The 23,035-nt window shown below is 50.1% G+C and overlaps 4 protein-coding genes across 10 annotated transcripts; 3 read left to right on the top strand and 1 right to left on the bottom strand.

Annotated features, from left to right (window-relative positions):
- The first annotated feature begins 1,552 nt into the window (after positions 1–1,552).
- LOC129128118 (ADP-ribosylhydrolase ARH1-like) lies at positions 1,553–6,150 on the top strand. Its single transcript, XM_054645234.2, has 7 exons — positions 1,553–1,685; positions 2,580–2,803; positions 3,472–3,570; positions 3,646–3,751; positions 4,316–4,395; positions 4,466–4,649; positions 5,125–6,150. The coding sequence occupies exons 1-7, from the start codon at positions 1,675–1,677 to the stop codon at positions 5,498–5,500; spliced, it is 1,080 nt and encodes a 359-aa protein (XP_054501209.2). The 5' UTR covers positions 1,553–1,674; the 3' UTR covers positions 5,501–6,150.
- A 1,366-nt stretch (positions 6,151–7,516) lies between these two features.
- CCDC61 (coiled-coil domain containing 61) lies at positions 7,517–10,572 on the top strand. Of its 5 annotated transcripts, none has more exons than XM_077188282.1 (14): positions 7,517–7,693; positions 8,201–8,361; positions 8,440–8,522; positions 8,618–8,775; positions 8,843–8,971; positions 9,066–9,141; positions 9,224–9,306; positions 9,395–9,507; positions 9,604–9,682; positions 9,787–9,851; positions 9,944–10,013; positions 10,083–10,146; positions 10,237–10,303; positions 10,390–10,572. In XM_077188282.1, exons 1-14 carry the CDS (start codon positions 7,539–7,541, stop codon positions 10,485–10,487), a joined length of 1,401 nt encoding a protein of 466 aa, XP_077044397.1. In that variant the 5' UTR covers positions 7,517–7,538; the 3' UTR covers positions 10,488–10,572. The 5 variants fall into 5 exon arrangements, with proteins under 5 accessions (XP_077044397.1, XP_054500945.2, XP_077044398.1 ...); XM_054644970.2 differs by having other exon boundaries at positions 7,517–7,798; XM_077188283.1 differs by having other exon boundaries at positions 7,616–7,659.
- Positions 10,573–10,842: 270 nt separating this feature from the next.
- On the bottom strand, positions 10,843–12,527 carry BLOC1S3 (biogenesis of lysosomal organelles complex 1 subunit 3). Of its 2 annotated transcripts, none has more exons than XM_054645269.2 (2): positions 12,372–12,527; positions 10,843–11,788 (listed from the first exon to the last, which is right to left on the bottom strand). In XM_054645269.2, the coding sequence occupies exon 2, from the start codon at positions 11,783–11,785 to the stop codon at positions 11,312–11,314; it is 474 nt and encodes a 157-aa protein (XP_054501244.2). In that variant the 5' UTR covers positions 11,786–11,788; positions 12,372–12,527; the 3' UTR covers positions 10,843–11,311. The 2 variants fall into 2 exon arrangements, with proteins under 2 accessions (XP_054501244.2, XP_077044401.1); XM_077188286.1 differs by having other exon boundaries at positions 12,336–12,407.
- Positions 12,528–13,870: 1,343 nt separating this feature from the next.
- DHRS7C (dehydrogenase/reductase 7C) lies at positions 13,871–20,847 on the top strand. 2 transcript variants are annotated; one of them, XM_054645268.2, is made up of 7 exons: positions 13,871–14,142; positions 14,648–14,803; positions 17,299–17,411; positions 18,540–18,750; positions 19,025–19,117; positions 19,414–19,569; positions 20,581–20,847. In XM_054645268.2, exons 2-7 carry the CDS (start codon positions 14,650–14,652, stop codon positions 20,787–20,789), a joined length of 936 nt encoding a protein of 311 aa, XP_054501243.1. In that variant the 5' UTR covers positions 13,871–14,142; positions 14,648–14,649; the 3' UTR covers positions 20,790–20,847. The 2 variants fall into 2 exon arrangements, with proteins under 2 accessions (XP_054501243.1, XP_054501242.1); XM_054645267.2 differs by lacking the exon at positions 13,871–14,142 and having other exon boundaries at positions 14,559–14,803.
- Positions 20,848–23,035: the final 2,188 nt, after the last annotated feature.

Genomic DNA, 23,035 nt, shown 5'->3' with positions numbered 1-23,035 from the left:
ATTTTGTTCTTGAAGCTTCTCAGGAAGAAAAATCCTAAGGAAAGGAATTTTCATAAAAGATGTCTGTGACAGAATAGAAAGGAATGAAATGATGATAAAATCTTCTGAGTGACCAGAGAGTCCGAGCCAGCTGGGCTGTGATTGGCCATTAATTAGAAATAACCACATGAGCCCAATCCCAGACCCACCTGTTGCATTCCACAGCAGCAGATAACCATTGGTTACATTTCGTTCCTGAGGCCTCTCAGGAGAAAAGATCCTAAGGAAAGGATTTTCCATAAAAGGTGTCTGAGACACCCTGACCCTGCTGTGAGTGCTGCCCCCAGTAAGAGACCCCTCAGACACTGCAGAAACCTGCCCAGCCCTGCCAGCTGCTCCCTGCCCACTCTGAGCCTGGCACACGAGGGACAGGAGTCCCTTCAGGAGTTCCCTGCTCCTCCAGGCCTGTTGTCACCCCCAAGAGCTCCTCCTCCAGCCCACAGGGACAGCCTGCTGCTCTGCCTTCAAGATGAATTTCTTGAAGAACATCCGTCCTTCCTGGACACCTTCTGTTTTTAAGGGCTGCTTCCCAAGGAAGTTTGCAAATCAGCTTCTTGAAAAGGTCAAAGTCTGCCCTCCAGAAGTTTTGTCGGTGCCTCTCCTGGTTTCACCAATTACTGAGAATTCTGTTATTTCATGATCATCAACCTGGAGGTTATGAAACAGTAAACTTCCCTTCAGGACCAAACCTGTCTGAGGTAGCACTTTAATTTCTGTAGAGTGTGACCAAGCAAGAAAGAACAGGGGTTTGCTTGTTGGTTTTTTTGGTTTTTTTTTTGTTTGTTTGGTTGTTTTTTTTTAGCTGGGAAAAGAGCCAAATTGCCTGAAAAGAAGGCTTTGGAGAGGAAAAACCCTGCTTGGAACTCACAAAAAGAGAAGTTGTGAGCTGAAACATTCTTTGGATACTAAAAATGAGACTTTGTAGCCTAAAAGGAGCCTGATTAGGAAGCCAGAACTAAGAGCTTCAGAAGGAAACATGGGGTTTAGGACCATCCCAATGTGGATTTGTAGCCTAGGCAGGATTTCTGTCCAATAAATGAGGGTTTGGATCCAAAAGATGAAACTCTGTGCCCTAAAAAAGGCAACAGCTAATATAAGAGAGATTGGGAGGCCAAAAATTAGGATTTTGGCCCCAAAATAGAGGCTTTAGGCATGAAAAAAATTAATAGGTGAGATGCTACAAATGACCTTGTGGACCCTGCAATGGAGGTGAACCTCTCTTGCCCCAAGAAGTGAAGCTTTGGTCCTGACTAGAGGGGTTCAGGCAGTCCAGTGGAACCTTTGAGTGGTAAAAGAGGGTTTTAGACCCTGCAACAGAAGGTTTGGGTCTTAAAAAGAGGATTTGGGGCCCTGAAAATTCAGCTTTGAAAACATTTTGAACCCTGAAGTTAGGTTTTGTGCCCTCAGAGGATGCTTTGTTCCCACAGTTTAAAGCTTTGCCCCTGAGAAGAGATTTGGGGCCCCTGGAGCCTCTCTTTCCCTCTGCCCCTGGAGTCCCTCCCTGCTTTCTCCCTCTCACTGTGGGGGCAGCAGCCCTGCACCCCACATCCCCGGGGTGTTCTGGTCCCCTTAAGGGCCCCTGGCCAGCACTGGCCCCGTGCCCTGACCCTGACAGGCGTTCCCAGCTGCTGCACCATGGAGGAGAGGTGAGTGCATGGGATCCCTGGGGCTTCCCCTGCTGCTGGCACCCCTGAGCCCTCTGCTCAGAGAGGGCTCACCCTGAACCCTCTGCTCAGAGAGGGCTCACCCTGAACCCTCTGCTCAGAGAGGGCTCACCCTGAACCCTCTGCTCAGAGAGGGCTCACCCTGAACCCTCTGCTCAGAGAGGGCTCACCCTGAACACCCTGAGCTCTCTGCTCAGAGAGAGCTCACCCTGAACACCCTGAACCCTCTGCTCAGAGAGGGCTCACCCTGAACACTCTGAACCCTCTGCTCAGAGAGGGCTCACCCTGAACCCTCTGATCAGAGAGGGCTCACCCTGAACACCCTGAACCCTCTGCTCAGAGAGGGCTCACCCTGAACCCTCTGCTCAGAGAGGGCTCACCCTGAACCCTCTGCTCAGAGAGGGCTCACCCTGAACCCTCTGCTCAGAGAGGGCTCACCCTGCACACCCTGAATCTTCTGCTCAGAGAGGGCTCACCCTGAACACCCTGAACCCTCTGCTCAGAGAGGGCTCACCCTGGCACCCCCTGTTCAGAGAGGGCTCACCCTGGATCCTCTGCTCAGAGAGGGCTCACCCTGAACACCCTGAGCCCTCTGCTCAGAGAGGGCTCACCCTGGCACCCCCTGTTCAGAGAGGGCACCCCCTGAACACCCTGGCACCCCCTGAGCCCTCTGTTCAGAGAAGGCTCCCCCTGGCACCCCCTGAGCCCTCTGTTCCCCCAGGGTGCCCCCTGAACACCCTGGCACCCCCTGAACACCCCCTGAGCCCTCTGTTCCCTCTGGGTACACCATGGCACCCCCTGGCACCCCTGAGCCCTCTGTTCCCTCCAGGTTCCCCCTGAACACCCTGGCACCCCCTGAGCCCTCTGTCCCCCCAGGGTGCCCTCGGTGGAGGCCTACGAGGCAGCCATGGTGCTGAGCGGGGTCGGGGATGCCCTGGGCTATCGGGGGGCCCGCTGGGAGTACTGCACCTCGGGCCCCCAGATCCACGCCGAGCTGGCTGAGCTGGGGGGGCTGGCAGCCATCAGCCTGGAGCCCCCCGAGTGGCCCGTCAGCGATGACACCGTGCTGCACCTCGCCACCGCCGAGGGGCTGGCCACAGGTGGGGGACACCATGACCGAGAGGGAGGGGTTCATGGGGTCCCCGTTGTGCCCCAAGCTGGCACTGGAGGGGGTGTCCTTGTATGTCCCCTGAGGAGTGGGGGGGTCTCTGTTGTGTTCCTTGGGCTGTGTGGTTGGTGTCTGGGTGTTCCCTTACAGCCTGGGATGTGTCAGGGAGGTCCCCATGATATCCCTGGCTCAATTGGAGGATTGCTGGGATTGTTCAGTTCTGTGGGGGCCTTTGGGGCATCTTTATTACACTTTCCCCCACTTTTTAGGGGTTTTCAGGAGGCTTGGGGGGATGTGTATCCTTGTTTCCTCTAGATGGGGGTGGCATGGGGACTGTGAGTGTGTCTATGTGGTTTTCCTCATTTATGTGCCCTTTCCTCCTATATTGGGTGCTGGAGATGGGGACGTTTCCCCCTCCCACTTTGGGAACCTCTCTCACTCAGTCTGCAGTGCTCAGGAAGATTCCCCATTTCCCCACTAAACTCATCCTGCTTCCCCTCCAGTTTTGGAGGCTCTGTGGTGCAGTGTTCCCTTTCCCCACATTTCTGGGGGTGGTGCAATGAGGATCTTATTCCCCCCTTTCATATTTGGGGGGTTCATGGGGCCTCTCCCTGCCAGCCTGGGTAACCTGGGTGGGTTCCTCACTCCCACCCTGCACAGGCCTGGAGGGGGAGCCCCTCCTGCAGGAGCTGGCTCGCCGCTACGTGGCCGCCATGGGGGACATGGAGGGACGCAAGCCCGGACCCAGCAGCATCCTAGGTGAGCAGGGCCCAAGGAGCCAGGGAGGGGCAGGGGGGCTCAGGGAGCCTCACACCCCCGTGTCCCCCTCCCCAGGCACCTCCCAGCTGCGGCCGGGGGAGCCCCAGGGCTTCCGCATCCCCTTCAACCCCCGCGGCACCGGCTGTGGGGCTGCCATGCGCAGCCTGGCCATCGGCCTCAGGTGGGCACGGGGACACCAGGGACACCTGGGGACACTGGGGGCACTCAGGGACAGGGATGTGGGTGTCAGAACTGGGGCGTGGGGACAGGGATGTGGGGGTGTCAGAATGAGTGGAAGGGTGAACACAGGGAGGGACACGGGATGGGGATAAGGGGGTGTCAGAACTAGGGGAGTGGGGAGTGAGGATGTTTGGGGCTGGGGAAATGGGGGTGTCAGAGCTGGAGGGAAGGGGATGTGAAGGGATGGGAGTAGGGTAAGAGGGACATGAGGATGTCACAGGGAAAGGAGTGGGGTGGGTGACATGGATGGGGTTGGTGGAGCTGGAGAGGACAAGGTCCAGGGCTTGGGGACGTGTGGTGCTGGAGCTGGGAGGTTGGGGACGGAGAACATGGGGACAGCAATAGGGAAGAGGGACACAGGTCACAGAGCAGGTAAGAGTGGGATGTGGAAGTGATGGGGCTGGGAGAATGAGCACAGCAGGGACAAAGGTTGGTGGTATGGGAATGGGGACATTCCTGGAGGTACAGGAGCAGGGGCGTGGGGACTGGTCTGATGCCAGTGCAGGTACCCACATGCCTCAGAGCTGCCAACTCTGATCCGGGTGAGCATCGAGAGCGGGCGCATGACCCACCACCACCCCACTGGTGAGTGCCAGCCTGGCAGGGGAGGGCAGGAGGGGACAGCAGAACCCCCCTGAAACTCCTGTCCCCACAGGGTACCTTGGAGCACTGACCGTGGCCCTCTTTGGGGCACTGGGGGCTCGGGGTGAACCCCCAGAGCACTGGGGGGCTGAGCTGCTGCGGGTCCTGCCCCTGGCACGGGACTACGTGGAGGGCACCGGGGTGGCTGTGGAGGACAATGCTGCTGCCTGGCCATTCTTTGGAGAGGCGTGGCACCGGTGAGCAGGCACTGGGAGGGTTCTGGGGGGACACCGGGAGCACAGGGAGGGCTGGGGAGGAGACTGAAAAGGGCTCAGGGATCCATTCATGCCACTGGTGCCAGCCAGGCTCTCTGATGGTCCTGGCAAGGCATCGCAGCAGTGTCACTGGTGCCACTGCTGACCCTGACTGATGCCCAGTCTGTCCCTGCTGCACCCAGTGTCCCTCGTGTCACTGCCAGAGGTGCCATCCTTGGGGACAGTGACCGCTGTGTCCCTGGGGTTCCTGGAGCATTTCGTGTTCTTGGTGGTACTGGTATCCAGTGCCTTGCTGGAAACCACCAGGTTTCCTGGTTGTCCCCAGTGTCCCCACAGCTATCTGGGGTCACAGGGGCTGCTGAAAAGCCACAGCCCAGTGACCCCCAGCGTCACTGCTTACCCCATTGTCTGTGACAGCAGTGTCCCCGGTGAGCTCGATGTCCCCATGTCTCTGCAGGTACCTGGAGTCCCGCGGGCTCCTGGCAGGCGGTGGCCCTCCGCGGGTGCCATCGCTGCCGTCCCCAGCCGAGCGGGACACAGAGTACCTGGGCTGGGCGCTGGACGCCTGGCCGGGGCGCAGCGGCCACGACGCGCCCATGGTGGCGCTGGAGGCGCTGCTGGCAGCGGGGGACAGCTGGGAGGAGCTGTGTGCCAGGGCGGCGCTGCACGGCGGCGACAGCGACTCCACGGGCACCATCGCTGCGGGCTGCTGGGGGCTGCTGCGGGGGCTGGCGGCCGTGCCCCCGGGGCTGCACCGCCGCCTCGAGTACCGCGGGCGGCTCAGCGACGCTGCCCGGAGGCTGCACACGCTGGCCTGGGGGGCACGGCTGTGAGAAATGAAACCCGGGAGATGAGAGCGCTTTTTCACAGTAGTAATTGCTACTTGATGTTTATGACGTTGATAGGGTCTTAATTGGAAGTGTCGGTCTGTTGTTAAATATTGAATGTTAGAGTTCTAGGACTTGCCTTTAGTTGCCGCTGTTAAGTGTTACTGTTTTACCCTGGATTTGAAGCTCTCCCCGTCGTACTCTGTATTTGTACCCCTTTCTGTCTCACCCCGGATTTGTATCTATTCCCGTCGGGAACCACTTTCCCTGCTCCCCTGCTCCCAGGAGGACTTGCACCCGGACTGAATTTAAATGAGAGGCTGTGGGAACTGCATGAACCCTCTCAAAACAACAAACCAGCACATAAACTATGACTTTAACCCAGCAAAACCACACTAAATCACCCACCCTTGACCAGAGCCGGATTCTGTCCTGCCACCAGACCTTCAGAGTACTCAGCTTGGAGGATACCTCTAAACTACGAGCCAACATTGTCTTCCTAAGGACTTTTGTGAGGATGGAAGCCCCAGCTCTCCCAAAAGATAAAGTTTCACTCATCCTCCTCCTCAGTGTCGTCCAGTGGGAGCAGTGGCGGTGTGTGCAACCCCTTGGGTTCTCCACCCAGAGTTGTCTTTAATAAAGGCCTTTTTAAAGGAGCTGCTCTCCTGGCCCTGTTTATCTGTGACCACCACTGTGGAGCCTTCATGTTCACCTTTAATCTGATGCCCAGGCCCTGGGGAAATGATTTCTTTTTCCCACAGAAAATAGCCTCTGTTTGCGGCCACTCGCCCTTGCCAACAGGGCAGTGGCAGCTAGAAATTGGATTTTCAGAAATTCTAAACTTTGCTGGATTTCTCCAAAACTAAAGCTTTAGTAATCTGAGTTTAAGACTCCTCTGTCCCTGCAAGGCCCTTCAGGGTGTGCTGGGGTGCGAGGCAAGCCCCAGGGTGACCACCAGCTCTTGTGCTGCCCAGGTGGAGAGCTCAGAACCTGCCCAAGGAGCCTCAGTCACCCCCAGAGTAAAAATCATCTCCCGAGTCACTCTGGGTCTGGATTTGAGCCCTGTGCCTCTCGTCCTGCCTCTGCCTGTGCTTCAGGTCCAGAGGGTTACTCTTCAGATTCAGCCCCAAGCTTTTCAAACCTTTATTTACATAATGCAATCCTTAAAAGTAAGGAAATCAGCACCGGTGCTTTGGTGATTTTAAATCACCAAATAATCCATTTAAGGTCCAAACCGGCATTTTCATGCTACAAAACCACATTTATACATTCCAAGATTTATGTTTTTAAACTTTCAAAGAGTCATTTAGAGGGCCCAGAGGGTCATTTTGAAGGCCCCAATTTTGACCTGGGGTGCTCACAATGCCCTCAGTATCACCCACTGCACAGACAGACCCACAGACAATGTTCTGCCTGAGAAAGGCTGCTGGAAGTCCCAGGGGCAGTTTTGGGGTGTGCTGAGGAGTGCTGTATTTGCTCTCCTCCCCAATATTTTATGGGGGCCAACCTCCTGAAACATTCTGGGGCAGATCTGGAGCCTTGGGGCTGCCCCTTCCAACCATTTCAGGGGGAAAGTCTGCAATTTGGGGGGCGATCCTCCCAAACATTGGGGCCCTCTAGTGGAGTCCTGCGGCCTCTAGGGGCATCCCCCAGCTTCTCACTGGTTAATAAAAACAGGTTCGAGGTGCAGTTGCTCCACAACTTGTCGGTGCCCTCCTGCACTACCTGGGGTTCTGTGCTGCCCCATATCCAGCCCAGACCTCCTGCCCCAGGCCCAGTGACCCGCCCCATTCCGTATCTCCCGTCAGAGCGGACCGCGGCCATGATTAATGGCGGGTATGTCCCTCAAGGACCATGAGAAGGGGCGGGGCCTACACAGGCAGGCGTGGCTCCACCTCTTCCCCAAAATGAGCGACAGCTCCAATAACCAATAGTGCAGCGGGAGCAGGAGGCGGGCTTTGCCTGACAACCAATGGCAGCGGGAGGCTGGCGGGCAGGGCGGAGCGGCTAACGGCATTGAGATGACGGGCGGCGCCTACAGCCAATGAGCGGCGGAGAGTGGTGCGACCAGCCAATGAGGAGGCAGGGCGTGGCGCGGCCAGCCAATGAGGTGTGGCAGTGCGGCGGAGCGGGGCGCGGCCAGGCGCGGAGGATCGCGGCGGGCGGTGAGGCTCCCCCGATGCGGCACGGCTGCTCCCGGTACCTGTGGGCTGAGCGGTACCGCGGGCCCGGCCACCCCCAGCTCCCCTCCCTCGGTACCCCCCGAACAGCCCCGCCACGCCCTGGGATCCCCGCAGGCAGCAGGTCCAAACCCACGGCTCTCCCTTTGTTCCGCTGTATTCTCTCCACCCCTTCGCGCTGCGCCCGCCCCCAGCCGAGCCCAAGTCAACAAAAGCCCCGAGGTCCGCTCTGCTCACCGCTCGTGGGGCTGTGGGCTCCCCTTCTCACCCTGTCCGTTCCCCGTAATTCTGCTCCCGCCCGGCCCTCACCAGCCCGGACCCCACCCCAGCTCAGCTGTCCCAAGCCCTCCAGCCGGGCTCCCCTTTCCCCTCTGTGCTGCTGGGGTGCCCCGTGTGCTGCTGGGGTTCCCTGCGTGCCAAGGGTGCCCTGCGTGCCAGGGGTGCCCTGGCGTGCCAAGGGTGCCCCGGTGTGCCAAGGGGTGCTGCTGGGGTGCCCCGGTGTGCTAAGGGTTCCCTGTGCCCGCAGAGCCCCCGGCGCCATGGCGGAGCCGCGGTACCTGCAGGCCGAGTGCGCTTTCCGGCCCGGGGCACACACGGTGCGGGTGACCCAGACCCGCAGCACCTTGCGGGTGGAGGTGGAGGCTCACGGCACCAGCGACCTGTGGAGGGGCGAGTTCGATGCCGCCTGTGAGTGCTGGAGGGAGCCTGGGCGATGAGGGGATCTCCCACGGATGCCACTGACCAAATATCCTCTGCTCCTCGCAGTCATCGAGGACCTGACCCGCAAAACGGGGAATTTCAAGCAGTTTGGCATTTTCTGCAGCATGCTGGAGTCGGCACTGACACAGGTGTGGCCGTGCTGCTCCCCTACACGGCGTTTTGGGGGTACCTGGGGTGGGGTGTGTGTCCCACCGAGCCCTCCTGCTTTTCAAACTTCCTGCAGAGCAGCGACTCCGTCAGCCTGGAGCTGCTCACCTTCACCGACCTGGAGACCCTGCATAGCCGGAAAGTGGGGGCAGTCACCCGGCCTTCCCCTTCCACCTCTTCACCCCTCAACAGCAAGCGCTACCTCATCCTGGTCTACTCTGTGGAGTTCGACAGGTGACAGGGGACACCAGGCAGGGGTCACGGGGAAGTGACTCCAGCCTCACCTCGCGCTCTCCTCCAGGATCCATTACCCGCTGCCGCTGCCCTACGCGGGCCGGCCGGACCTCGTGGCGCTGGTGCGGGAGCTGCAGGAGCAGCTGGGGCAGCTCCGGGCGCGGCGCCTGGAGGAGACCCAGCACTTGCGGGATGCGTGAGTGGGGCCAGGGCACCCGGAAGGGTTTGGGGGTTCCTGTCTCTCAGGGTGAGGAGGGAACCCCCAGACCACCCCCTGGCATTCCCCCCAGGCTGTGGCAGGCACTGGAGGAGAAGCGGGCAGCAGAGAGCCGGCACCAGCGCGAGTACCGGCAGCTGGCAGCAGAGGTGGGCTGGGAGGGTGGGAGCTGCTCTGGGGAGGGACAGGGGCTGCCAGATGCACACTGAGCCTTTTTTGTCCCCCTCGAAGCTGGCCCAGGCAAAGGCGTCAGAGCAGAAGCTGCAGCTGCGGGTAAAGAATTTGACAGCTGAACTGGCCTCCTGCAGGAGGGGGTGAGGCCGGGGTGCACTCTGCAGGATGACCCTCAGGACTGTGGGGTGTCCCCCTGTCCCCCCCTGATGGTGCTGGTCCTCTTGGCAGCCGCCAGAAATCTGCCAGCCCAGCCCCACGCGCCCAGGAGCGACGCTCAGCATCCCTGGAGAGCCACAGGAGCAGCCGAGGCCACCCCTCGCCAAAGTCCCTGTCACCTGCAGGTGTGGGACACTTGGGGACACACCCAGGAGTGTGGGTGACAGGACACAGCTCACCCCCTCCTCACCCTGAACCCCTCCTCTGCCTCCCCCTGCCAGGCTCCCGCCCACCACGCTTCGACCCCACTGCCTTTGTCAGGGCCCGGCAGCGCCGGCAGAAGGAGGCTGAGCTCAGAAAGTAAGCGGTGTTTGCAGCTCCCCACATCCCTCCCTGGTTCTTGGGGGCTCTCCTCCCTGCTTCAGCCCCACATTCCCCCTTACCACCATCTCCCTTGGGTGCAGCCAGCGGCGTGGAGTGGCTTCTGGCAGCAGCAGCCCGGCCAGGAGCCACAGGCGCAGCTCGTCTGGTGAGTGGGGAACAGGAGGAGAGTTGGGGGTGCACCCACTGCAGGCTGGGGCTCCTTCCTCAACTTCCCCCCATTCCCATTTCTCCCTGCAGCTGAAAGCTCCCGGAGCTGGCGCCAGGGAGGGAGCCCTGGCAGCAAAGCCCCCGAGCCCACGCCCTGCAGGTAATGCTGGGGTTGGGCAGGATGCTTGGGCATCCCTTCTAGCACCCTTTAACCCCCCTCCTTGGGCAGGGACAGGAGAGTGACCCGTACACGGAGACCCCTGAGCACCTCACTCTGCAACAGCCCCTGTATGGTGAGTGGCTGCCCCTTTGGGGTTCCCCCACCCCTCCATCCCAAAGCAGGGTGACCAGGAGGTCCATGGTCACCCCAACCTCCCCCCCAGGCACCTCGCCCAGCTGCCAGCCACAAGCTGCCAGTGTGCAGGACTGCTGGCAAGCGTCCTGGTAAAGGTGAGGCCCCATCTGAGCCCCTAGATATTTGAGGGACACCCCAAGCCAGACATTTTTAATCCTTTTTTCTTGCACTGCCTCCCCAGAGAACCGCTCCAAGGAGGCCTCGGCTGAGCTGGCTGAGATTGATGCCCGGCTGCAGGCTCTGCAGGAGTACATGGACAGCCTCAACACCCACATGTGACCCCTCCAGGGACACACAGCCTCTCCCTGTGTCCTCTGGAGTTTTGGTACAAGTGTCCCCCCAAATAAACCCTTGTTTGGCCCCACAGTGTGTCCTTCTTGGGATGGGGTGAGGGCAGTGTCCCCTGGGAGGGACACAGTGTTTGGGCTGAGGGCACCAGGGACTTCACAAGAGGGTGACAGTACCAGTGCTTGGGGACATGTGGGATACAGCCCAGGCCACCAATCTTGTCCCCTGGGCTACCAGTGAATCAAAGGCCACTGCAATGTGACACCAGCACCCGTGTCACCCTCCTCTGTGCCCATGCCTGCAACACCACTGTCTTCACAGTGCTGGCCAAGCTCCTCACTATGGCTCTGACACCACCACGGCTTTATTCAGTTCCATGTCACATAAAACAGTGGTACTTGGGGACAACGGTGACGAGCCAGCACCAGGCTGCAGTTCAGGGATGGTGGCAGCTGGCCAGGAGACCAGTAGTGAAGATGTCACCAGATCATGCAGGTCCTGGGGCACCAGGCTGATGCCCTCTGTGCCAAAGCCACTCTTTGGTGTCACCATAGTGCACTGGTGCTGATGCCACCGTGGTGAGGAGGTCTTCAGGGTCAGCATGGGATGCTGCAAACACAACTCACAACTCCACCCTCGGCAGGATGCTGCACTGATGATCCTGTCGGTGATGACCCCGCCGTGGCAGATGCGGTACTGGCGATGCCGAGGACAGCAGCGCTGCTGGCAGCTGCCCGTGGATATCTGCCAGGTGTCGGTGCCGCCGCTGGTGCCACTCATTGAGGATGCTGAAGGCGGTGCCCCGGCGGCGCCGCTCAGAGCTGCCCGCGGATGTCGGGCAGGAGGTGACACGCTGTGACGATGTCGATGGTGTCAGCCACAGCCCGCAGATCGCGGCGGGCCAGGCGCAGGCAGTGCGCGGCCGCAGCTGCGGTCACCTGCGCCCGGCCCAGGGCTCCGCCGAGCCCGCCCAGGCTGCGGGCGGCGCTGCCGTAGCTGTGCCGGAGGGCGCTGCCCACCGCGCCCCGCAGCCGCCCCGTCCCCTCCCGCAGCCGCTGCTGCAGCAGCGAGGGGCCGCCCCCCCACACGGCCGCCGGCTCCTCCGCCAGCACCGGCGGCGTCTTCGGCCTCTGCTCCTGCTCCTCCTCCTCGTCCGTCTCGGAGGCTTCGCCCGGCACCTTCAGCCCGGCCCCGAGGGCCTCCCCGCCCGTCTCCACCAGCAGCTCCGGCTCCGAGTCGCTCTCCGAGGCTTCGCCCGGCACCACCCGGGGAGGGCGGGGGGCGGCCATGGCCTGGAGGGGACACGGGCGCGTCAGGGGCGGCACCGAGGGGAGGGGGGCGCCCCGGGCTCGTCCCTGCGGACCGGTGCCAATCCCTGTGCCCAGACCCCCGTCACCCGCGCGGCTTTCCCAGCGATCCCCGGGGCTCCCGCGGCCCCACACCGGGGTCCCCTGGATCCCACAGCCCGGCAGTGACCCCACAGCACGATCCCCTCGATCCCATGGCAGTGACCCCACTTCCCCACAGCGGGGTCCCCCTCGATCCCATCCATCACATCCCTATACCGGGGTCCTATCGATCCCACATCCCCACAGTGACCCCACATCTCCACAGCACGGTCCCACATCCCCGGCAGTGACCCCAGAGCCCCATAGCAGGGTCCCACATCCCCAGAGCGGGATCTCCTGGATCCCACAGTCCCGGCAGTGACCCCACATCCCCACAGCGGGGCCCCCTCGATCCCATATTCCCACAGCAGGATCCCACGGCCCCACAGTGACCCCACGCCCCCACACCGGGGTCCCCTGGATCCCACAGCCCCACAGCACGGCCCCATACCCCCGCAGTGACCCCAGGGCCCCGTCCCGCTCCCACCTCCTGCCCGCAGCGCCGCCGGTCACATGACGCGCTGCCCACGTGACCGCACCCGGAAGCGGCGGCTCCAGAAGGCCCAGGAACACAAACAAGGGTGGGATAAAGAGAGAAAACCAGCAAGGATGGGACTAATTAACCTAAATCTGTAACTGCACAATTAAATCAAATAAACTAATGGACTAGAACTTATAAAAATGAGAGACACCGTGATCGGTTGCGCATTTTGTGACCATTTTGGTTCGTCTTGGGTGCAGCCCTGGCTGGGCTCTGGTGCTGCCCAAGGTGCATCCATTGAGGAGATCCTTTGAATAAATCCCTGCTTTATTCTGGAACTCTGTCCAGCCTCTGTTCTGGGGCAGCCTTCTCAAGGCATTACCGTCTAGAACAATTTTAAATATCCTTGTTCCTCTGGCGTTCCCAGCAGTGCTCTGAAGGTGGCAGTGCGCAACACATTTCTCGGGTGTTTCTGAAACTCAGATTTCTGTGCTTTTGAAGATTTGGATGTTTGGGTTAATGCAGTCACTGCATATCTGTATTTTCCCAGATGACTCTGACAGCTTTCCTTTACAATTTTTCATTATATTAATGGACATGATAGCATTTTATCTTTACAGTCTTACACACTGTGGGCTATATTGTTCTTTCAATTGACTTTTTCCTTCCTTTTTTTACTTTTCTTGTGACTTTATTGTAGCTCATTTGGAAACAAATCACTTGGAACTCGTATAAATCCTCTATCTCTACTGTGTGCTTTTTTTAATTTATTTTTAATGTTTCAACTTTCCAGGAAAGATGTTTCCAGAGCCCTGACTGAATTAAACAAACAACACATCATGTTCCATAAAAGGAACAAACTGGCTCAGCTGCTGATAGGGAACTGCTCATTTGTTTATTAAAAGCTGATGCTTTAAAAGTAAGAGAAGATAGCTGGGGCTTTAGGAATGATGAAAAATTGGATTTCCTCTCTCTTGCTGCAGGTGGCCTGGCATGACTCAATGTTTTTACATTTGCTTACAGAAACTGAGGTACATTACAGCACACTGTGACCATTTTGCATTGAAAAACGTATTTATTTCTGTCATAGTTTTTTTAGCTATGTGAAAAACACCAATCTTGCATAGCATAGTTTCTATTCAGTTTCCTAAAATGTTTCATTTTAACATTATGTTATAATCTAAAACTATATTTAACACACTTCTTAAGAAAATTAATACAGCATCACTTTCTAACCATAACACATATAATATTAATTTTAATTTTTGCCAATTATAAAATAGATATGATTATAAACGATAATATAATTTTTATATATAGTAACATATATTTTATATAAATATATAAGATATAATCTATATATAATAATATATAATGATATAAATATATAATATAGTTTTATATGTAATAATTTTATATATATATATATATATATATATATAATATGATTATATATATAATATGATTATTATAAAATACACATTTTTCACAACAGCTAGAAAAGCATGCATTGTGCAGGTGAATTGATTCTGAACCAGGAGCTTTTCTGTGGCTGGTGGGGTGGGAAGGTCAGGCATGCAGATCACTCTGGGCAGGCTAAATTTACTCTGGAGTGCCTCTGTCACCAGCCATACATAGCCACTCTCACTCAGGGCAAGCAGCCTCAACAAATCAGTGCTCTGTGAAACTCGGAAGGATCTTCATTAAGTCTGTAATGAAAAAGTTTTCAAAAATGCAATAGAATGCTCTGTGTGTATCTGGAGTCTTCATAGCCATGGTAAGTGATTCTGTTTTCTCTGTCTTTTAGAACAGAAAAGACTTGTGTTGTGAGTTTTATCTGAAATTTGGATTAAAAACTTTTTCACTGTTTTCTAACAATAGCAATGTGATTAAAAGTTCAGTGTTTATTTCATGTTTTGCTTCAAGGCATAATAGAATACACATGCATTTATACATACATGCATACATACATATATACACACATATATATGTGTGTGTATTTTATTATGGTCTTGCCATCCTACAGTAATTTTGCATAAAAGGAAACCAGATTTGCTTAGACCATAAAAAGACAAGGAAAACAGACAAAGAAACAACATTCCCCTGTTCATTAAAAATAACATTCCACCATTGATTGGAAAATCACCTCCCTACTGTTTCAAGTTGCTGCTTTGGCATGCTGATCAGTAGATTTTCTATATCAGAAAACATTGGAATAATTGAAAAATAATCAATGTGCATTGTGATTGCTGTACTCTCAAGTGCTCTTTTGTTTCCCACAGCCATGGGTTTCTTTTCTGTCCTTGCTCTGCCATTGCTGCTCTTGGGGATCAGTGGAATTATTTACATTTACCAGTCAGTCAGGTGGCTGCTGTCCAAGTCAGCAGTGCAGAACAAGGTGGTGGTGATCACAGATGCCATCTCTGGGCTGGGCAAGGGTGAGTTGTCTCATTTCTTCTCAGTGGCACAGAACAGAAGCAGCCAGAGAGCCACCCTCGGGGTGATAAACATGCACACATTGCCTTGGGTGCATTCATAACTGGCTGGACGAAGCAGAAGTTAATAATAAATATTTCTATTTATAAAATATTTCTATTTGTATAAATATTTATTTATATTTTATTTATAATAATAAAAATATTTTCTATTTATGATATGTTTAATATATGTTTATATGTGTTTAATAGATGTCTATGCAGGTTTAATAGGTTTATATATGTCTAATCTATATTTATGTTTCATAGATGTTTATATTTATAATGAATATAGTTGACATAATATATATATAAAAATTATATCATTATATTTATATTTATATTTATTATCAATATTATATTATTATATATAATATATAAGTATTATATTGGTTAACTAGTAGGAGCTGCAGAGCTTTGTATTTATTTAATTCACTAGAGTGAGAGGTTTTAGAAGAACACTGAGTGCTATTTTTAGCAGGTTGCTACTGTAAGATCTCATTTCACAGGCTGTCAGTGCAGGGTGGCTGCATAAACAGGTGTCACCTTACTCTTTACATGTTCCTTTTCAGCCCTTAGAGACTTCAACAGTTCCTGCTTCTTGTGGACAGCAATGCTCACCCATTTTCCCTTGTTTTTATCTCTTCCCCCTCTAAATATATTTTAAATATCGCCCAAATTACTCCTCCAGTGTTTCCAGATGGGCTGCCTGGCTCTGTGCAGTGTGACTTCAGAGGACAAGGAAAAAGTGGCTGCTTAGAACAGAGGCTGGACAGAGTTAGAGAATAAAGTAGGGATTTATTAGGAGGCCTCAATAGAGCCACCTCTTTTAATATTATATATATTATATGTACGTTATATATATTATATATATATAAATAAATATATATATTGTCCACCTATATTATTATTATATATATTATATGTATATTATATATATATAATATATAAATATATTTTATATATATTGTCTACCTGTCACATTATTGTATATATTATATATCTATTATATATATTGGACAAGGTTAGGAGAATTAAGTGAGTATTTATTAAAGGCCTTCCACAGATTCACCTTGGGCAGTCAGAAACCTTGCAGAGCCTCCACCCAGGATGGATGATGGTCACCAGTTTTTTATACAGATTTAAGTTTGGTCCATTGCATATCAGAGGTTAATTGTCCAATTACAGCTTCAGCTAATGAAGTCATATTCTCCCAGTCTGCTCTCCCCTCCAAATTCACTTTTGTTTGTACTTTTTGGGGCCTGAGGCTGTAGGGTGTCCTTGGATCCCAGGCCCAGAGGGATTTTTCTGTCTGACCAAAATGTGAAGGCAGTAGGTGACACTTTATATGGATTTCAGAGTCCTACACTAATGGATCTGAAAAACATAAAAGCTAAAACTGAAGGCATCAAGGGTGTGCAATAATTTACCTGTTCAAACAACTGATCTGATTCAGCCCCAGAGCACCCCTGGTCCAGGGGAAGTGACAAAGATGCCAGGCTGGCAGAGTGGGGTGCTCAGGCAAACCTTAGAGCCACTTCCAGTGCCTGAAGGGGCTCCAAGAGAGCCAAAAAGGGACTTTGGGCAGGGGCCAGCTCTGGGTGTGGGCTCTAAGGAAACAGACAAATTCTTTTCCTACAAGCCAGAATTTCTGGACTAAAGGCAACATTCATCAAAGTTAAAAAAGAGAAACAAATCTATGATGATTGAGGATGTTTTCAATGGTTTGTGATTGTTGTTGAAACCTAGTTCCTGTTTTTTCGGAGTGCTGAAACTCAGAAAAGTTCTAGAGGAGAACATCATTGGTTTCCCTTTCCACCTTTATTGCTGTTCACATAGAAGTCTTTTTCTCTTTATTTTTTTTCACAAGATTGCCTCAACTGTTGTTTATGGGGAAAATACTGCTATAATTGTTCTGGCAAATACTTCTTTGGGCATTAAATTAAAAATCCTTCTATGCTAGAAAAAGAAAAAAGAAAAGAAAATGGAAGGCACTCTTAAAATTACTGTTGTAAATAATGAAAAAGATTGCTTAAATAAAAGCTTCCAGCTGCACAGGTTTGCAAAACTACAAGGGTGGATCCAGAAATACTTCCATACAGATATTAAGAGTCTAACATGATCATTTAAGAAATCTAAAATGGGTAAATTGGCATAACTGGATTTCAAGTGGGTATTGAAATCTGGAGGAAATGTTTCCTAGAGGACAGCAAGCACTGGGGTTGTTCTGTTGCCCATTCAACACAGGCATTATCCCATTACATTAAATTTAATTTATTCCTCACCTATGTACTATCACAAGCCAATGCTTTCTTTTTTCTCCTATTATTTTCAAATTAATGAATTTTAAAGCATGGATTCACCACCCTTAACAAAACCAGCATCCCATTTCAAGCAAAATAAACAAAATCAATTCACCACTATTGTAATTAATTTTTTTTAATGTATTTCTCTCCTAGAATGTTCTCGTGTGTTTCATGCAGGAGGAGCAAGGCTTGTGCTGTGTGGCAGGACATGGGAAAAGTTGGAAGCCTTGTATGATGCCTTAATTAGTGTGACAGACCCCAGCATGGTAGGTATGCACAGCCTGGGATAAACCTTGCTCAGGGACAGAATGGAATTTTAGATGCAGTAAAAAAAAAATGCACAAGAAATGGGATTTGCTGTTAATGATGGCTTTGGTCGCCCAGGTAATGACAGCAACAGCCCAGAGAGAGATGATGCCAAAATCCTGCTCTCCTGAGCTATTCCTGTGAAGCATCTGGGTGCTCCTGTGTTCTGAACAAGCCACCCAGCTAGAAATCCTCAGCAGAGCAATTTGCCTGATCATGTGGATGGAAGGCATCCAAATGCTTCATTTAATGACAGGAAATGCCACCAGGTTTTGATAGCATTCGTGTGCTCGAGGAGTGGGAGATAGGGCTAAAGATCAAATTAATTTTGAGCTTCTTCACTGTTTGTGGATAAAGTGCCAGGTAGAAGGGATTTGGAGTAAAAAAAGTAAAGAAAACTGCTTTTTCCTCTTGGCCACTGACAGTGGAGATGCAGGACTCCAGCTCTTTGGCAGATGTTTCTTGAGGCTCCTGGCCAAACTTCCCTTCTGTGACTAATTCAGCTGGCTATTCCAGGGCACAGGTGTTCCTGAAGGTATCACATCAATTTTGCAGCCATTGCTCTTCAGACCTACAAATATTTGCCCTTTTTTTTGCAGTGGGCTTCATTCATCTGCATAAATAACCACAAAAGTCGTGTGTTCATGTTAGCCTGCACAGATTCAACTGGGGAGAAATATTAAGTATTAAGAGAATATTAAAGAGAAATATTAAATATTAAGACTAAAAGTTCTGCATTACATTCTCTAATTAATACAGTAAATGGAAAAAACTTGAAGTTTATTCCTCTGTACCACAGCTGATAAAACCTGATTTTGCAGAAACCATACAAAAGCAAACTCCATTTGTATGACCTGTAGCAAAACAAACAGTTCCTACCTTCCCTCTGTCCCCATGTGTGTGTAGCTCATCCATCAAAGGAAATAGAAAGATATAGAAATAGAAATAAATATAAAGAAATAGAAATAGAAATAACTATAACTGTAACTATAACTATAACTATATAACTATAACTATAACTACAAATACAAATATAAATATAGTTTGTATCTAACAAGTCCCACTGAAATGAGTCTTTTGCTCACCAGACATATGCCCCAAAGCTGATTCTTCTGGATATCACAGACATAAGCTGCATCAGAGATGTAGCCAAGGAAATCCTGAACTGCTATGGCTGTGTGGATATTCTGATCAACAATGCAAGCATGAAGGTGAAAGGAGCAGTGCAGAGCATTTCCCTGGAGCTTGATAAAAAGATAATGGATGCCAACTATTTTGGACCTATAACATTAACCAAAGGTATTTAATTATATATTTTTTTTCTTTTTTTTGCTGTTACCACTTAAAGCACATTGGCAATTAAGTGTGTTAATTAATACTGCAGCCAACTCTGCATGTAGAATTCAGGTGAAGTCTAGAAGACAATTCCCAGCTACTGGATTTTGGGATACTTTTTCTTGTAGTATTGAGACAACCTTCACTAAATTTGTGCTATTTACACTTCAGCTGTTGCTCCTTTTCATTAAATCAGCTTTTACTCATGTGTCTCTTACTTGTATTTCTCTTTTTGCAGCCATCCTTCCCAATATGATCTCAAGAAGAACTGGCCAAATTGTTCTAATTAATAGCATCCAAGGGAAAATAGGAATTCCATTTCGTGCAGCTTGTAAGTTATACATTGCAAAAACATGAACTCTAATGCATAAGCTGTGAGGAGTCCCTGATTATTAAAAGTGGTTATTAAAAGTGCTAATTTGCATCCAAATTTACCATTACCATTACAGTATTTGGCTGAAATTTTTTCCAATTGGAACTCAATTGAAAACAGTTAAAATGCTACCTTAGAAATGCATTTTGGTTCATCATTCCATGCTCATTTTCCCAAACATTGGTGCTTTATTATACACCTGCTTCCATGCAAGCATATATCTAAACATGCACATGTGTGCTTTTTGCTTTTAGATGCTGCTTCCAAGCATGCTGCTGTAGGATTTTTTGATTGTCTTCGAGCTGAAATGGAGGAATTTGATATTTCTGTCAGCACTGTGAATCCAACCTTCATCTGCTCCTACCATCGCCAGCCAGCACCAGGCAACTGGGAGGCATCAATCTGGAAATGTAAGTTTGGGTGGATGAAGATGAGGCACATAAAGCAGGAGGGAGGCTTTTCCAGGGTTAAAAAAAAAAGGAAAAATGATGGAAATGACAGAAAGGATGAACAGGCATTAGGAGCAAAAGGAAAGAGATATTTCATATCTCTTTATGTACATATATTCTATATCTACATATAGATCTAGAATCTGTATTTATATATAAATATATTCTATATTCAGGCATGAGGAGCAAAAAGAAAGAGATATTTTATATCTCTTTGTACAGATATATTCTATATTTATATATAGATCTAGAATTATGTCTATATATAGATATATTCCATATCTATATAGAGTACCTCTATATTCCTCTGTATAGAGGTAATATTGGCCTGTTGAAAAGAGAAGGAGCCTGGAATGAGACAATGTTGTGTGAGAAAATAAATATATCAGGGCATCAGGAATGGAGGGGGAGGAGAGCACAGAAGTGTCACTATAGGACACAAAACAACACAACACAGACTTGCTGCTCTTTCCAAGGTAAAAAAGGGACTTTTTATTTTCTGACTCCAACATTTATAGATTTCCAAAAGTGACAGTGGATTGGAGGGTGACAGTGCCACCTCTCCAATGACACTGGACAAACCAACAGCCCATCAAATTTCTCCTCCTCCATAAAAGAATGCAAAACAATGAGTTATTAACATAAAGTGTCTGAGAAAGTTCCTTACAGGAATGTAAACTTAAGAAGGCTTAGAAAAATCTTAAAAAAATCAAGGCAACACAAAAGGGACAATTCCACTGCACTCAGGTTGCTCCTTCCCTTAGGGACTGGAAGGACTTTACCTCAATTATGAAAAGATCTTGGCCACATACTGATGAGGAGAATGGAGTGGGGAAGGGATTGAAAGTGCATGGAAATTAAACTGCTTTGACTGATTCAGCAGCTGTGTACCTTTCTAACACCATTCCCTCAGAGTACCTGCCTGTCTCTCTGTCTGTGTGTCTGCAGCTCTCACTCCTCTCTCATTTGCAGTCTTTTTCAGGAAGGTGTCCTACGGTGTGCACCCCGTGGAGGTGGCAGAGGAGGTCCTTGCCACGGTGAGCAGGAAGAAGCAGGAGGTGCTAATGGCCAATCCCATCCCCAGAGCAGCAGTTTACATCAGAACATTCTTCCCCGAGCTGTTTTTTGCCATTGTTGCCTCAGGGATTAGGGAAAGGCTGAAGACAGAAGAGGAAAATTGATTTTGTTCGGTTATTTCTTTGCTTTTGACCTGAAAAAAAAAGGTTTTTGTTTCGAATGTCAGTGACTTGGTCTGTTTGCTATGAGTAGAATAACTCCACTATCATTGACACACACAGTCTTCTATAAATTTAGGAACTTCAGATGAAACAGAACACCATTGAAAGGTCAGCTGGACTAGCTCCTAAATTTAAATTTAAATAATCTATAAATTGGTTTTAGGGATTATGACAATGTGCTGCTGCTGCTGCAAGTCCCATTGCTCACATAACTTCCAGCACTTACAGACCTCATTCATGATACAATCACCAACCATGACAGGAATTCTGAGGGCAAAGGAATATCTGTCACTTGCAGGGACGTGAACCTTTGGCTGTAGCTCTAAATGAATTGCTCTGGCTTCAAGAAACCTGGCTCAGGGAGGTGTTCACCTCTGGGATGGAGGGGGCAATTCCTGCAGCTCCTGCTGGAGCTCCATCTGCTTTCTGGTGTAGCACTGGGGTTTTATTGTAGTGTGAGTGATTATGCCTTCACTGGGAAGTCAAACAATCATTTGTTCAAAATGTTCTTGGTTTTCAGCAGAGCTCTACTCCTTCAAACCAATGGGCATTTGCTGTGATCTCAGTTCTCTTTGTTTCTGTACCTCAGCAGCAGCCAAGTCCTCCTCATTTCCGTAAGAGCAAGATGCAGAATAAGCATTCTAATTTCATCAGAAAAGGATCAGGCACCACAGGACATCCCAGCTAACCATGAACCAACGTTTTTTGTGGCTGCCCCATCCCTGGAAGAGTTCATGTCCAGGTTGGATGGGGCTTGGGGTAACCTGGGATAGTGGAAGTTGTCCCTGCCATGGGTGAAATGAGACAGATGCTCATTGAGGTCCCTTCCAACCCAAACCATTCTGTGATTTCTATGATTTCTCTTATTGTCCTTCTTTTTTTTTGTAAAACCAAGTGGATTACATGTTAAAATAAGCTGAATAATCCTTCTGCTCCATTTTGCATGTTCTAGAGCTCAGCATAAATTCTTCACACAATTTCACTCCCAAACTGTGAGCAGTTCAAGGAGCCACAGCAAAGGCAGTGAAAGAGGTAAAATAACACCAGTATCCTGTCAAGAAAGTTTTAAAAACCAGATGAATTTTTATCTAGAAAGTTGTATCTGAATGATTTTCAAATTCCTGAAATGTTCTGCAGAGAAGGAAGGACTGAAGTGTTCTCCATGTCTGCTGGAGTAGGACAATGTGCTAAAATTACTGCCAAGGAGATTTACAGGGACAGCATTTTCTGTAAATCCTAAGCACAAAGGATAAATTGCCACAGAAATTTTCAAATGCCTGTCTTCAGAAGCTTTAAAGAAGAGATTAATGAAACATCTGTAAAAAAGCAATGTAGCTTTAGTTTATCCTGCCTAAAAGAAAAGAGGGATTAGATGACCTTTTAAATGGGTCACACTTTTCTCTAATTCAGTGGCTTTTTCTCATCTTGAAGATGAGGTTTCTCCACTGGTATTTCAGACACAATATTTTTTTTTCCTCTCTGGGGAAATCTATTATTTAATCTGAAGTTTTCTATTTCATTTGTCGATCTCTGTTTTGCTGTCTCACCTGTGGATATATGTTGCAAATAAAGATATTATGATAAGAAAAAGAAATACTAAGATGAGTTCAGGACAACAGGAATTGCATCCCAGAGGTGCCTATTTCTCTCATGGTTTCCAGTGGTAACCAGGACTGCTGTAGATCTGTGTCTGAGATGCCACATTCATCAAAATTGATTGGATCTAATGAATCACAATAAAAAATGCTGCTGGTGCTCTTCCTCTGCTTTCAAATAATGTGGTTCCAGGACTTAGTGGGTGTCAAAAGTTAAAATAATAGGCAGAATATAAAATTGTGGCTCACAAATAGGGATAAGAAATCTTGCATTTCATCAGGTGAATTTATTTACCAGATGTCCAGCAGAAGACATACAGCTTCTGGAATGGTTAGCATGAGAAAAACAGACAGTTTGAGATTTAGGAATGGATCTGGATGGATTCTTACTGGGATCTGGATGGATTCTTACTGCACAATTATTTTAAAAGCCCTTGCCCACCTATAGCATTTTATGTGTTTGCAAACCAGTGTAAGAAACAATCCTGAAGAAGCAGCATATGGAGAGACTGCCAGGCTGTGTTAGTGACCTGAAGGCTAAGGAAAAAAATGAGGCACTTGCATAAATTTGATTTATCCAAGGACTTGTAGGCA

This window comes from Agelaius phoeniceus, chromosome 19, assembly GCF_051311805.1.
Source record: "Agelaius phoeniceus isolate bAgePho1 chromosome 19, bAgePho1.hap1, whole genome shotgun sequence".
NCBI lineage: Eukaryota > Metazoa > Chordata > Aves > Passeriformes > Icteridae > Agelaius > Agelaius phoeniceus.
The sequence above is the reverse complement of the archived record's forward strand: the minus strand, read 5'-3'. Positions and strand labels throughout refer to the sequence as shown.

Coding starts and splice junctions, on each gene's coding strand:
- LOC129128118 (XM_054645234.2), top strand. Junction 3,752..4,315: donor AGCCTGGCCATCGGCCTCAG/GTGGGCACGGGG, acceptor ATGCCAGTGCAG/GTACCCACATGCCTCAGAGC. Junction 4,396..4,465: donor GACCCACCACCACCCCACTG/GTGAGTGCCAGC, acceptor CTGTCCCCACAG/GGTACCTTGGAGCACTGACC.
- CCDC61 (XM_054644970.2), top strand. CDS start 7,539: ATGAGCGGCGGAGAGTGGTGCGACCAGCCAATGAGGAGGCAGGGCGTG. Junction 8,972..9,065: donor ACCCAGCACTTGCGGGATGC/GTGAGTGGGGCC, acceptor CATTCCCCCCAG/GCTGTGGCAGGCACTGGAGG. Junction 9,852..9,943: donor CCACAGGCGCAGCTCGTCTG/GTGAGTGGGGAA, acceptor TTCTCCCTGCAG/CTGAAAGCTCCCGGAGCTGG.
- BLOC1S3 (XM_054645269.2), bottom strand. CDS start 11,785: ATGGCCGCCCCCCGCCCTCCCCGGGTGGTGCCGGGCGAAGCCTCGGAG.
- DHRS7C (XM_054645267.2), top strand. CDS start 14,599: ATGTGCATTGTGATTGCTGTACTCTCAAGTGCTCTTTTGTTTCCCACA. Junction 17,412..18,539: donor GTGTGACAGACCCCAGCATG/GTAGGTATGCAC, acceptor TTTGCTCACCAG/ACATATGCCCCAAAGCTGAT. Junction 19,570..20,580: donor GGAGGCATCAATCTGGAAAT/GTAAGTTTGGGT, acceptor TCTCATTTGCAG/TCTTTTTCAGGAAGGTGTCC.